Source organism: Stegostoma tigrinum, chromosome 12, assembly GCF_030684315.1.
Source record: "Stegostoma tigrinum isolate sSteTig4 chromosome 12, sSteTig4.hap1, whole genome shotgun sequence".
NCBI lineage: Eukaryota > Metazoa > Chordata > Chondrichthyes > Orectolobiformes > Stegostomatidae > Stegostoma > Stegostoma tigrinum.
Genome location: NC_081365.1, coordinates 41,881,686 through 41,895,243, shown reverse-complemented (window position 1 = coordinate 41,895,243; position 13,558 = coordinate 41,881,686). Strand labels below are relative to the sequence as shown.

Sequence of the window (13,558 nt, the reverse complement as noted above, 5' to 3'; positions counted from 1 at the left end):
CCCAGTCCTGTCAGCTTCTCCTCACTAACGTGTGGGATAGTGCCAAATTAGTGACAGCTGTTCCACAGACAAGTCAAGCAACAGTCTGAGATAACAAAGTGTGGAGCTGGATGAACACAGCAGGCCAAGCAGCATTTTAGGAGCACAAAAGCTGACGCTTTGGGCCTAGACTGTTCATCAGGAAAGGAGGAGGGGGAGAGGGTTCTGAAATAAATAGGGAGGGGGAAGGCAGATCGAAGATGGATAGCGGAGAAGATAGGTGGAGAGGAGACAGACATAGAAGAGGCGGGGATGGAGCCAGTAGAGGTGGGTGTAGGTGGAGGGGTAGGGAGGGGATAGGTCACTCCGGGGAGGACGGAGAGGTCAAGCCGGGGGGGATGAGGTATTTCCAGGGTTTTGTTTTGATTGTACTGCAGAGGCTAGTTTGCTACTTGAAAAATAATAGTACAAATTGGGTTGTCCAAACTTGGTTATATATAGAGGTAGTTAATATTGTGGCTTCAAAATTTGGTTTCATGATTCCTGCTTTCTTGTCACAAAAGATATCATTTCACATCTAAAGTGCATCTGCACACATATTTCTGTGGTGGTGTACACCAGATGCCATTTTTGATTGGTAATCAGAGCAGAGCACATGTTTGATGTACGCAGATTTTAGGTTGTGACATCAGTCAACCTGTTGTGATGATTCAACTCCAGGGATGCCATTTTTCTACTGATTACTGCTGAATCAATAGCAGTATTTTCAGTGTTACATTGTTATTTAAACATAGAAAATAGGAGCATGAGGAGACCATTTGGCCCTTTGATCCTGCTCTGCAAAAGTTGGTGCTGTTGTTACAATAATGAGGTTCATACATACTTATGTTTTTGGGACTGTATCTTTAATTTCATTTAGAATGGAGGAGGACAGAAACCCTGTTCTGAAATATTCCTGACAGGTCTGGTCAATTTGACATTAAAGTTAGAGGGAACCCAGACTGATTGGCATTGACAATGGCCAATGCTAACTTTGGATTAGACTGACTGTCTTCAAAGGCTAGAAATGTGTTCAGAAACTTGGGTCCTAAAAAGATATGCTTTAAACTATCAATTCACTTTCTTGATGAAAAGAAAGAATTGGTATCTCAAAGATTGTTAATTAGCATTCCAACCTGAATACAAGACCTATGTTACCAGAGATAACAAAATGTGGAGCTGGATGAACACGGCCGGCCAAGCAGAACCTTAGGAGCACAAAAGCTGACGTTTCGGACCTAGACCCTTCATCAGAAATGGGGGAGGGGGAAGAGGGTTCTGAAATAAATAGGGAGAGGGGGAAGGCTGATCAAAGATGGATAGAGGAGAAGATAGGTGGAGTGGAGACAGACAAGTCAATGAGGCGGGGATGGAGCCAGTAAAGGTGAGTGTAGGTGGGGAGGTAGGGAGGAGATAGGTCAGTCCAGGGAGGACGGACAGGTCAAGGGGGCAGGATGAGGTTAGTAGATAGGAAATGGGGGTGTAGTTTGAGGTGGGAGGAGGGGATAGGTGAGAGGAAGAACAGGTTAGGGAGGCGGGGACGAGCTGGGCTGGATTTAGGATGTGGAGGGGGAGGGGAGATTTAGACTGATACCATTGGGCTGCAGGGTTCCCAAGTGGAATATGAGTTTCTGTTCCTGCAACCTTCAGGTGGCATCGTTGTGGTACTGCAGGAGGCCCAGGATGGACATGTCGTCTAAGGAATGGGAGGGGGAGTTGAAATGGTTCGCGACTGGGAGGTGCAATTGTTTATTGCTAACCGAAACGTGGCCGGTATTTGTTGATGTGTGGGTAGAGGGGAACAAAGGTGAGCCCCTTACTGAGGACTGACCATTCGCCCTCAGTCAGGGGGTGGTCTGGGGCATGGTGAAGATTCGGCAGGGTCAGTGTGGCTGACACCTCTGCAGCTGCTGGCTGTGGGCGGAGTGATATTGGCATCGGCTGTGGGCGAGTTGTGTGGGCGGTCTGACACAGTCATACTCACAAAATCATATCATACAAACAAATTCCCAGACACCACCATCACCATCCCTGCATTTGTCCTCTCCCAACTCAGGAACAGAAAGCTTAATCCTAAAATGTTCCAGTTTAATAGTAGGGATAGGAGGGAACATTTTAAGATAATGTGGACTAATAATAGTGAAAACCTTCAAGAAAGCAATTTTATTTATATAAATTAAATTGTGACAAACATCCATAATGATTCCTCTGGTAGGTTTTATTTTGGAATATTGCAACTTCGGCTGTTAAGAATATAACATACAACTGAGGGCAGCACGGTGGCTCAGTGGGTAGCCTAACAGCGCCAGAGACCCAGGTTCAATTCTACCTTTGGGCAACTATTTGTGCCGAGTTTACACATTCTCCTTATGTCTGCGTGGATTTTCTCTGGGTGCTCCGGTTTCCTCCCACAGTCCAAACATGTGCAGACTAGGTGGATTGGCCATGCTAAATTGCTCATAGTGTCTAGAGTGAGTAGGCTAAGTGGATTGCCATGGGAAATGCAGAGTTACAGGGAGAGGGTACAGGGGTGGGTTTGGTTGGGATGCTCCTCGGAGAGTCGGTGTAGATGGGCCTGTTTCCACGCTGTAGGGATTCTATTATAAATGCCTTCTCTTTCGGTACAAAACAAGCCAATTCATTATCAGGAAATAGCAAGAACTGCAGATGCTGGAAGCCAGCATTGATACAGTGTGGAAATGGAGGAACACAACAGGTCAGACAGCATCAGAGGAACAGAAAAGTCGACACTTCGGGTTGGGACCCTTCATCACTCATTACTAAACAAGATAATCAAATCAACCTGATGCATAATGATCACTGATTAAACAAGATATTAATTTAATCTTTCATTCTCTAGATACCATAAAATAAGCCAAATGATGAAAATTGCTCAGAACTCTAACAATAAGGAGTAATATTTTGAACTCACCTTGTATCAAAACCCGTATTGCTAGAATGCTACAAAAAATCAGTTTTACAGTCTCTGCACATGCATTCACTGTGGCCGGTAGATAGTCGTATTTATTCTCTGTGAAATATAATTTAAAAATTTAGTATATCTCTGACTGCACAGCAAGAAAACTGCTCTAAATTTCAAGAATTTCACAAGAAATTGTATTGTTCAAAAGAAATCACGAGATCTCCCGTTAACCATAAAAGATGAACACCAGGGACAAGTAGTTCTTGCATGTTTTGAGGTAGATTTCAAACACAGATCTCGCTAGTTCCTGCTAAAATGCTCTTCTTTACTGTGTAATAGTTTATTTTAAGCCAGTGTAAACATAGAAACATTAAGAAATTACTACAAATTGGTGGTCAATACTTTATGCCATTTCGCAGTTATATTTTGCTGTACAATTTATCGATCTCTGCCTTGAAGGCATCTAACATCCCAGCCTCCACTGCGCTCCGTGGCAATGAATTCCACAGGCCCAACACTCTCTGGCTGAAGAAATGTCTCCTCATTTCCATTTTAAATTAACCCCCCCTCTAATTCTAAGGCTGTGCCCACCGGTCCTAGTCTCCCTGCCTAAAGGAGACAACTTCCCAACGTCTACCCTTTCTAAACCATACATTATCTTCTTCCACTCCTATGTCTTATGGTCTTAAAGCTATGCGAATATCTGGCTCTACCCGCATTTCAATTCCCCTCCTTGAGAATTGCATCACACACTAAGTTGAACATGCCTCAGACTTCCAGATATTTTATAATCAATCTGTTCAGAGATGTTGTTACAAACCTCTGGATCAGGTGGGACTTGAACCCCAGTCTTCCAACTCAGAAGTAGGAACACCAGTAGCATTACAGCAGCCCAAGCCGCAAACTTCTTTTTTTTCTTACCAACCTGTTCAGAGATGTTATTACAAATGTCTAGAGCAGGTGGGTCTTGAACCTAGGTCTCCCAGTCCAAGGGCAGGGACACTATCTCCATGCCACAAGATGGCTCCAGGCCAAGACTTCTAAGGTCTCTGCAAATATTGCTTTCAGCTGCTACTAGTGGCTAACTATACCCAATGGAACAAATACACTTTTCTGATGAATGGTCTAGGCCCGAAACGTCAGGTTTCCTGCTTCTAAGATGCTGCTCGGCCTGTTGTGTTCATCCAGCTCGACACCTTGTTATCTCGGATTCTCCAGCATCTGCAGTTCCTATTATCTCAAGTACACTTGAGTTGGGTGGGAAGTTAACTAGTGGTCATTGATTTTTTTTTAAAAAACCATGCTTTCACTTTAACTGGGTTTCTATTCATAAGTAATGTTGAGCAAGTTTCCTGATCTCAGGAAATCTGGCAGGTACAGGATATCATGAAGGATTGTATAATAAGTTTGCAACAATGCTTGGGGCTAAAAGAAGTAGTATTTCCTTCTGGGATAGTAGGAACTGCAGATGCTGGAGAATCTGAAATAACTAGTTGTAGAGCTGGCCAAGCTGGTTAGATGAGCTTCAGTTTGGTTTCACAGGTCAGCGCAACATCGAGGGCCGAAAGGCCTGTACTGCACTGTAATGCTCTAAGCTCGGTCCCTATTTATTTCAGAACCCCATTCCCCTCCCTGATTTATGAAGAAGGGTCTAGGCCCGAAACGTCAGCTTTCCTGCTCTGCTGATGCTGCTTGGCCTGTTGTGTATTTCCTTCTATCGTGGTTTGTTCAAACTCCCACCTTCATGATATCCACCAGCCTCGATCCTCTCCCAGTCATCAATCACCAGCTTCCAAATAGTTGCAATCCCTGCAACTAAACTCTACCCAGCTGCAACAACTATCTTACCCTAACCATAATCTCACCAACCCTTCCAGCCACATGCCACACACCCATTACCTACATCTCACAGCCTCCGACCAAACTACAGTCAATCATTCTGCAAATACATCATGCTCCGGCGATCTTAAACTCCAAACCATCTATTATGTTGGCTGTCAAGTAAGAAATTGGTAGAAAGGTTTTTGAAAATACAATGCTGTTTGAGTCTAGTTATTAGATATATTTAACCTGTACTTCTTGGCTCCCCACATGACTCCTCTCCCCTTCAACAGGCATCTAGTTCAATAAATATTGAAGTCATTCTGTCAGTAATGTTAGAGTATCGCTCACGCAAACTTTCTTTCTGTAACGTAAGTATTATGTAACATAATTTTATATTTAACAAAACGTATGCCTTTTTCCAAACAGTCTTAACAAAACTGACTTGAAGAAAATACAACTGCTTTTTTTGACACAGTTATGCTAAATGCAGCCAGGCCTTAAGTCACAAAAATGCAACAAAAAGATTTGACATCAATCAGTTGTTCCTAAAACCACATTGGAAGTAACAAACCAATCCTAATTGCTAAAGAATTTTGTTTCTGAAAGCATTTTTGTCTGAGCATATCTAGCTACACAAATCAATGTCAACATTATTATCTATCACAGTAATTTACTTCAGCTTCATTACCCAGCTCTGCCCTTTCACACACTTCACCATCTGGGACTTTTCATCAGAGGTTCCAGCAAATGCCTGAAGTATTAATGCCTCAAAAGAGTCTTAGTTTTCTTTCACATTAAGATATGCACTAAAGTGATGATTTTAGCAAAGGAGATCTAACGTTGGTGACCATAATTAATTGTTGAGTGTGGAAATTTTAGATCTTATATGAAGTAAATACATTACTTTGGCAAAATTAGCTGCTATAAAAAAAATAAACTGGCATCATTATAAAGATGCAATTTGAGATCTTATGTCAACTAGTATTTAAAAACAGTTTTATTAACCGGGCCCACACAATTTAACCAAACTCCATAATGTAACACCAGACAGCTGTGTGAATTAAGTCTCCTTCAAATAGACTTACTAAAAGGAAACAAGACTTCCTCAATGAAAGGTTGAGTTAATGATCAACAATGGAAAACATCTTTATAATAGTTAGAGAGAAAACAGACATGGGTAATATCACAAAATTACATTTATTGCTAAGTTTTCAAAATATTGGAATTCCCTCTTGAACAGCGTTGAGAGTGTACCTACACCAAATGGATTGACAAGGTTCAAACAGATAACTCACTACCACTTTCTGAACGGCTACTGGGAAAGAGAAACAAACACTGGCCCAATCAACTGCACTTAAATCCCATGAGTGAATTTTTAAAAATTCCTATGTGGCAGGCTCATACAAGGGCAGTTCTGGTCACCCTGTTACAGAAGGTATATTATTAAACTGGAAAGGGCTCAGTAAAGATTTACCAGGTTGTTGCCACGAGTAGAGAGTTTGAGATCCGACTGGAAAGGTTGGGACTTCTTTCACTGGAGCGTAGGAAGTTGAGGAGTGACCTTATTGAGGTTTTGTAAAATCATGAGGGGCATAGATAAGGTGAATGACCAGCGTCTTTTCCCTAGGGTGGGGGAGTTCAAAACTAGGGGCCATATGTTTTAAGGTGAGACGTGAAAGATTTAAAAAGAATACGAGGGGCAACTTTCTTTTTTTTTACACAGAGTGGTTTGTGTGTGGAATGAACTGCCACAGCAAGTGGAGGATGCAGGTACAGTTACAACGTTTAGAAGACTTCTGGATAAGTTCATGAATAAGAAAAATTTGGAGGGGTATTGGCCAAGCATAGGGAGGTGGGGCTGGTTTAGTTTGGGAATATGGTCAGCATGGATTGGTTGGACTGAAGGGCCTGTTTCCCTGCTCTATGACTCCTTGAGAGTTTAATGTCAGAATAATGCAGCATGTGTTTTTCTTTGTTGTCAAAACAGCAGGAAGGGAGGAAATTTTGCAAGTATAAGATTTGTAACTTCTTTCTCATTGCTAGTCTGATCACACCCACCTGTTCAGCAATCTTTTTCTTCCCTCCACAGACTAGCCTCATTCCCACATTACCTCAATTTGTCCTTCTTTATTCATTGCAACACTCCAAAATACATGGCCCTATCATCTCCCCTTATGTGCCAAGGGGACACTATTCCTCCTGGCTTCTGTATTTTCAGCCGATTTCCAGGATCTATTTCTGTAATCCCGAGTCATAGGCTTCTGCCACTGTCTTCCCCACGTAGCAGCAGGAACAATTGAGAAATTGGCAGAGGACATTAAGTGGCCCTCTGAACCCACCAGGTTGCCTGGCAGGAAGCTGAGTAAAATTAAATATAATGTTTTGACTTAGAACCTCCATATTTCCATTATTACCAGGTATCCTCCTCTTCACACAAATGTTTCTATTCCGTTCCTGTAAACACCAAGGCGCATGACAACAAAATGACCTACTGTTGTCAGACTACAAATAAAATGCTGAAGATTACATTTCATAATATAATGCTTTTGTGATTTAGTGCAGAGCAAAGAATAACAAAGGACAATACTGGCACCTTCATTAGCAGAAAGCTTCATTAGAAGAATCCGACTGCAGCCAAGTATGATGTACAGTGCACCCAGCACTATTGTATACACCACTGAACGGGAACAAAAGGAAGCAAAGGGTTTGGAAATCATTTCCAATTTCAGTACTTGAGCATCTGCCAAAAAAGTTGCACAAGGAAGAATAATTAGAGATCCAAAGTACCTGCCAAAAATATGCAATAAAATCATAATAGTACAATTCCAATGTTTTTCAAGCAAATTTGGAAATATCACAGCATTTAGTTGAGTTCCTTGTAGCATCATAGAATAACAGTATAGAACAAGCCTTTTAGCTCATCAAATACACTACTACCTACATTAGTCCCACTGTCCCACACTCGGCCCATAGCTTTCAATGTTATGCCATTTCAAGTGCTCATCAAGTACTTTCCAAAGATTGGGAAGTTTCCTGCTTCAGGTACTCTCCCAGGCAGTGCATTCCACCTCATCCCCCTCCACCCCACCATTTCTGGGTTACAATACTTTTCCTCAAATCCTCTCTAAACCTCCTGCCTGTCACTTTAAAATCATGCCCCCTTGTTAGTCACCCTTCAACTGAAGGGGAACAACAGCTTTCAATTCTCCCATCTATTCTCCTCAATCCTATACAGGTCTATCACGTCCCCCTCAACATTCTCAATATCCAGCCACTCTTCGTAGAAGTGCTCCATTCCAGGTAACATCCTGGTGAATCTCCTTTGCACCAATCCCCACCCCGCACAATCGCATTCTTCCTACCAGTATGGTAACTAGAACAATACTCAGTACTTCAGCTGTGGCCTAACCAAAACTCCATATAAACTCCAACATAATTGGAACCTCCTTCGAGCAGAAGATTTGAATGGAGCTGTTTTTGTAAGGTGCGTTCAGGAGGGTTTCCTAACGCAGTACGTTGACAGGCCGACGAGGGGAGAGGCCATTCTAGACTTGGTGCTCGGAAACGAGCCAGGGCAGGTATCAGATCTTGTGGTGGGAGAGCATTTTGGTGATAGTGGCCATAACTGCCTCACATTCTACATAGCTATGGAGAAGGAGAGGATTAGGCAAAATGGGAGGATATTTAATTGGGGAAGAGGAAACTATGATGCGATTAGACATGAGTTAGGAAGCATGGACTGGGAGCAGTTGTTCCATGGTAAGGGAACTATAGACATGTGGAGACTGTTTAAGGAACAGTTGTTGGGAGTGATGAGTAAATATGTCCCTCTGAGACAGGCAAGAAGGGGTAAGATAAAGGAACCTTGGATGACGAGAGCAGTGGAGCTTCTTATGAAAAGGAAGAAGGTAGCTTACATAAGGTGGAGGAAGCTAGGGTCAAGTTCAGCTAGAGAGGATTACATGCAGGCAAGGAAGGAGCTCAAAAATGGTCTGAGGAGAGCCAGGAGGGGGCACGAGAAAGGCTTGGCAGAAGGAATCCGGGAAAACACAACGGCATTTTACACTTACGTGAGGAATAAGAGAATGATCAAAGAAAGAGTAGGGCCGATCAGGGATAGCACAGGGAACTTGTGTGTGGAGCCTGAGGAGGTAGGGGAAGCCCTAAATGAGTTTTTTGCTTCTGTCTTTACGAAAAAAACGAACTTTGTAGTGAATGAAACCTTTGAAGAGCAGGTGTGCATGCTGGAATGGATAGAGATAGAGGAAGCTGATGTGCTGAAAATTTTGTCAAACATTAAGATTGACAAGTCGCCAGGCCCGGACCAGATTTGTCCTCGGCTGCTTTGGGAAGCGAGAAGTGCAATTGCTTCGCCACTTGCGAAGATCTTTGCATCCTCGCTCTCCACTGGAGTCGTACCTGAGGACTGGAGAGAGGCAAATGTAATTCCTCTCTTCAAGAAAGGAAATAGGGAAATCCCCGGCAATTATAGACCAGTAAGTCTCACGTCTGTCGTCTGCAAGGTGTTAGAAAGGATTCTGAGGGATAAGATTTATGACCATCTGGAAGAGCATGGCTTGATCAAATACAGTCAACACGGCTTTGTGAGGGGTAGGTCATGCCTTACAAACCTTATCGAGTTTTTTGAGGATGTGACTAGAAAAGTTGATGAGGGTCGAGCTGTGGATGTGGTGTATATGGACTTCAGTAAGGCATTTGATAAGGTTCCCCATGGTAGGCTCATTCAGAAGGTCAGGAGGAATGGGACACAGAGGAACTTAGCTGCTTGGATACAGAATTGGCTGGCCAACAGAAGACGGCGAGTGGTAGTAGAAGGAAAATATTCTGCCTGGAAGTCAGTGGTGAGTGGGGTTCCACAGGGCTCTGTCCTTGGGCCTCTACTGTTTGTAATTTTTATTAATGACTTGGATGAGGGGATTGAAGGATGGGTCAGCAAGTTTGCAGACGACACAAAGGTCGGAGGTGTCGTTGACAGTGTAGAGGGCTGTTGTAGGCTGCAGCGGGACATTGACAGGATGCAGAGATGGGCTGAGAGGTGGCAGATGGAGTTCAACCTGGATAAATGCGAGGTGATGCATTTTGGAAGGTCGAATTTGAAAGCTGAGTACAGGATTAAGGATAGGATTCTTGGCAGCGTGGAGGAACAGAGGGATCTTGGTGTGCAGATACATAGATCCCTTAAAATGGCCACCCAAGTGGACAGGGTTGTTAAGAAAGCATATGGTGTTTTGGCTTTCATTAACAGGGGGATTGAGTTTAAGAGTCGTGAGATCTTGTTGCAGCTCTATAAAGCTTTGGTTAGACCGCACTTGGAATACTGCGTCCAGTTCTGGGCGCCCTATTATAGGAAAGATGTGGATGCTTTGGAGAGGGTTCAGAGGAGGTTTACCAGGATGCTGCCTGGACTGGAGGGCTTATCTTATGAAGAGAGGTTGACTGAGCTCGGTCTCTTTTCATTGGAGAAAAGGAGGAGGAGAGGGAACCTAATTGCGGTATACAAGATAATGAGAGGCATAGATAGAGTTGATAGCCAGAGACTATTTCCCAGGGCAGAAATGGCTAGCACGAGGGGTCATAGTTTTAAGCTGGTTGGTGGAAAGTATAGAGGGGATGTCAGAGGCAGGTTCTTTACGCTGAGAGTTGTGAGAGCATGGAATGTGTTGCCAGCAGCAGTTGTGGAAGCAAGGTCATTGGGGTCATTTAAGAGACTGCTGGACATGTATATGGTCACAGAAATTTGAGGGTGCATACATGAGGATCAATGGTCGGCACAACATTGTGGGCTGAAGGGCCTGTTCTGTGCTGTACTGTTCTATGTTCTATGTTCTATGTTCTATAACTTCCCTAGTATTATAATCTATGCCAAGACTACTAAAGGCAAGCATCCAGAGTGCCTTAACTGCCTAGTAACCTGCTTGCCACCTTCAAAGCTCGGTGGACAAACACCCAAGATCCTTCTGTTCCTCTGATTAACCTAGTGTCATTAAGTACTGCCTTGTCTTGTTTTCTTCTTCCAAAGTGCACACCTCACATTTATCAAGACTAGATTCCATCTGCTATTAGCCTGCCTATCTGATTATTTTTGTCCTCCTGTAACCTAAAATTATCCTCACTGTCAACTACCTGGCCAGTCGCTGTATCATCTGCAAACTTATCATTCCACCCCCCAACTCAAAATTCTCACCCACATCATTTATGAATATCACTAACAATAAAAGACCCAGTACTGAAAACGAAAATGCTGGAAATCACAGCAAGTCAAGCAGCATTCACTGAGAGAGGGCAAGCTAACGTTTGGAGTCTAGATGGCTCTTCATCATAGGACACAGCACTGACCTCTGTGATATGCCACTATACACTCGGTTCCAATCACACAAACAGCCTTCAATCACCAAATTCTGCCTCCTGTCACAAAGCAAACTTTGGATCCACCTTGCCAAACTACCCTGGATCCTACTGCTGTTACCTTCTTTATCTATTTCCCACGTGAAACTTTGCCGCAAGCCTTTCTGAAACCCATATAAACAACATCAACAGCCCCACCCTCATCCAAACACTTGGTCCCTCCGTGAAAAATTCCACCAGATTAATTAGTAATAATCTCCCTCCAACAAAACCATACTGACTATATCTGTTTTGCTAAAAGGAGATTAATTTTTTTCTTAACTTTTTCTCCAACGGTTCAGGATTTGGGAAAAGTTGGAAGTTTAAAAAAAAGCCTTAAACCTGGCCCAAACTACTGACTAAGGATCAGCATTAGGAATCTGCAAATGCGTGGGGTCCCAAGATATCTGATCAGTGACAACACTGACCACATGGCAGAGGACGAGGCTCTCCAACCAGTAATTTTTTAACTCTGCTGACGGACTCACCTGCAAGATCGATCAGTCATGAGTTCCTTCACAAAATGTAAATGCAATGTATTCTAAGCATGACATACTGTTCATATCTTGGTTACATGCTGCAGCCTTGTAGGATCAATGCATTGCTCCGCCATTGTTTAGCTCACCGCTCAAATCATAATGTAACATCTTCAATGCAGAATAAGATTAATTTTCTGCAAATATGAAAAGAGTTAGTTCATGGTTAGTTCAAGAGAAATTTCTCCTTCCTTCTTTTGCGTCCGTCATTCCCATACTGCTGAGCAGCACCCAGCCCTCATTCACATACAAATTCACTCCAAAAATTAGAGTCAACAACAAAGCCTCACTGTATCTTTTGCAGCCAAGCCAATAAATGCTGGATATTTACACAGTGGCTCAATCAGAATTTGAAAAGGCAGCTCAATCTTTGTGTCAAAGCTCTTCCAGAAATTTTCTTTGGTGCTGCTTCACATTTAAGACTAGGTTATGTAATATACTTAGTGTCAACATTTGTAAATTGTGGAAACCCCAGATCAAACCTTTTTTGAGTAGGTCCCTGCGAGGCAAATACTGACCCATGAGTGGGATATTCTAATCTCCCGCACAAACGGTCCTACAATTTTTAAGTATAATTACTAATCACGTGAAATGATAAATTCTATTTGTTTTAGCTCATTCATGGACTGTGGCTATTGCTGGTTCAGCGAGAGTTTATTGTCCAATCCTAACTGACCAGAAGGTGATGGTGATCTGCCTTCTTGAATTGCTTCAGTACTTCATGTGCAAGGACACTTGCAATGCTGTTAGGAGGGAGTTGCAGGATTTTGACCCAGCAATAGTGAAGGAACATCAAAACACTTGAAAGTCAGGATGATGTGTAGCTTGGAAGAGAACTTGCAGGTAGCGATGACCGTATACATCTGCTGCCCTTGCCCTTCTAGATAGTAAAGTTCACAGATTCGGAAAGTCCTCTCCAAGGAGTGTTGCTGAGTTGTTGTAGTACATTTTGTAGATGATACACATTGCTGGCAATGTATGTTGGCGATGAAGGAAGCAAATCTTGAAGGCAGTGGATGATGTGCCAATCAGGCATCCACTTCGCCCTGGAGGATGTCATGTTTCTTTAGCATTGTTAGGGCTGCACTCCATTCAAGAGTAGAGTACATTCCTGATGTACCTTACAGGTTAAGGACTGGCTTTGGGGAGACAGAAGGTAAATTTCTTGCAGCAGAATTCCTACCCCATGACCTGCTCTTGCAGCCATGGTATTTATATCATGGTTTAATTCAATTTCTGGTCAATGGTAACTCTTGGGATGTTCATCGTAGAGGATTCAGCGACAGTAAAGCTGTTGAATGTCAAGAGATGATTATTAAATTCTTTCCTGCTGAAGACGGTTATTCTCTGGCATTTACGTGATGCAAATGTTACTTATCGCTTATCACCACTAGACTAGGATGATGTGTGGAAACCACCTGCTTCAGTATCTGACACTGCATCAATGGTGCTAAACATTTTGAAATTATCAGCAAACATCTAAAATTACGATGGAAGGAGGTTCATGAAGATGATTTTAATGTACTCCACTTTCATTAGAGCTCCTTGATGCCATACTCAGTCATATGCAGCCTTAATGTCAAGTGAAGTCACTCTCACCTCACCCCTGGTATTCAGGTATTTTGTCAATAATTGAACTAAAGCTGCAATGAAATCAGAAGCTAAAGCACTCTGCTGGACCCCAAACTGATCATCAATGAACAGATTATTCCTTTTTAAGTGTCGTTTGATAGCATCAACAAGTCTTTCCATCACTTTGTTGATGATCAAGAATAGACTGACAATTCAGCAATTGGTTGGTCCGGTCCTGTTTTCCAGGCACAGGGCTTAACTAGTTAATTTTACATATCAT

General features: G+C 42.8%; 1 protein-coding gene across 1 annotated transcript in view; it reads right to left on the bottom strand.

The window, feature by feature from the left end:
* Positions 1–13,558, bottom strand: part of slc35a5 (solute carrier family 35 member A5) — a 36,544-nt gene that overhangs the window by 19,738 nt on the left and 3,248 nt on the right. Inside the window, exons 2-4 of the mRNA XM_048540412.2 lie at positions 11,659–11,843; positions 7,359–7,505; positions 2,951–3,049 (exon numbers count right to left, since the gene is read on the bottom strand). Coding sequence (XP_048396369.1) covers positions 2,951–3,049; positions 7,359–7,482 — 223 coding nt within the window. The 5' untranslated portion in view covers positions 7,483–7,505; positions 11,659–11,843. The remainder of the gene's footprint in view (positions 1–2,950; positions 3,050–7,358; positions 7,506–11,658; positions 11,844–13,558) is intronic.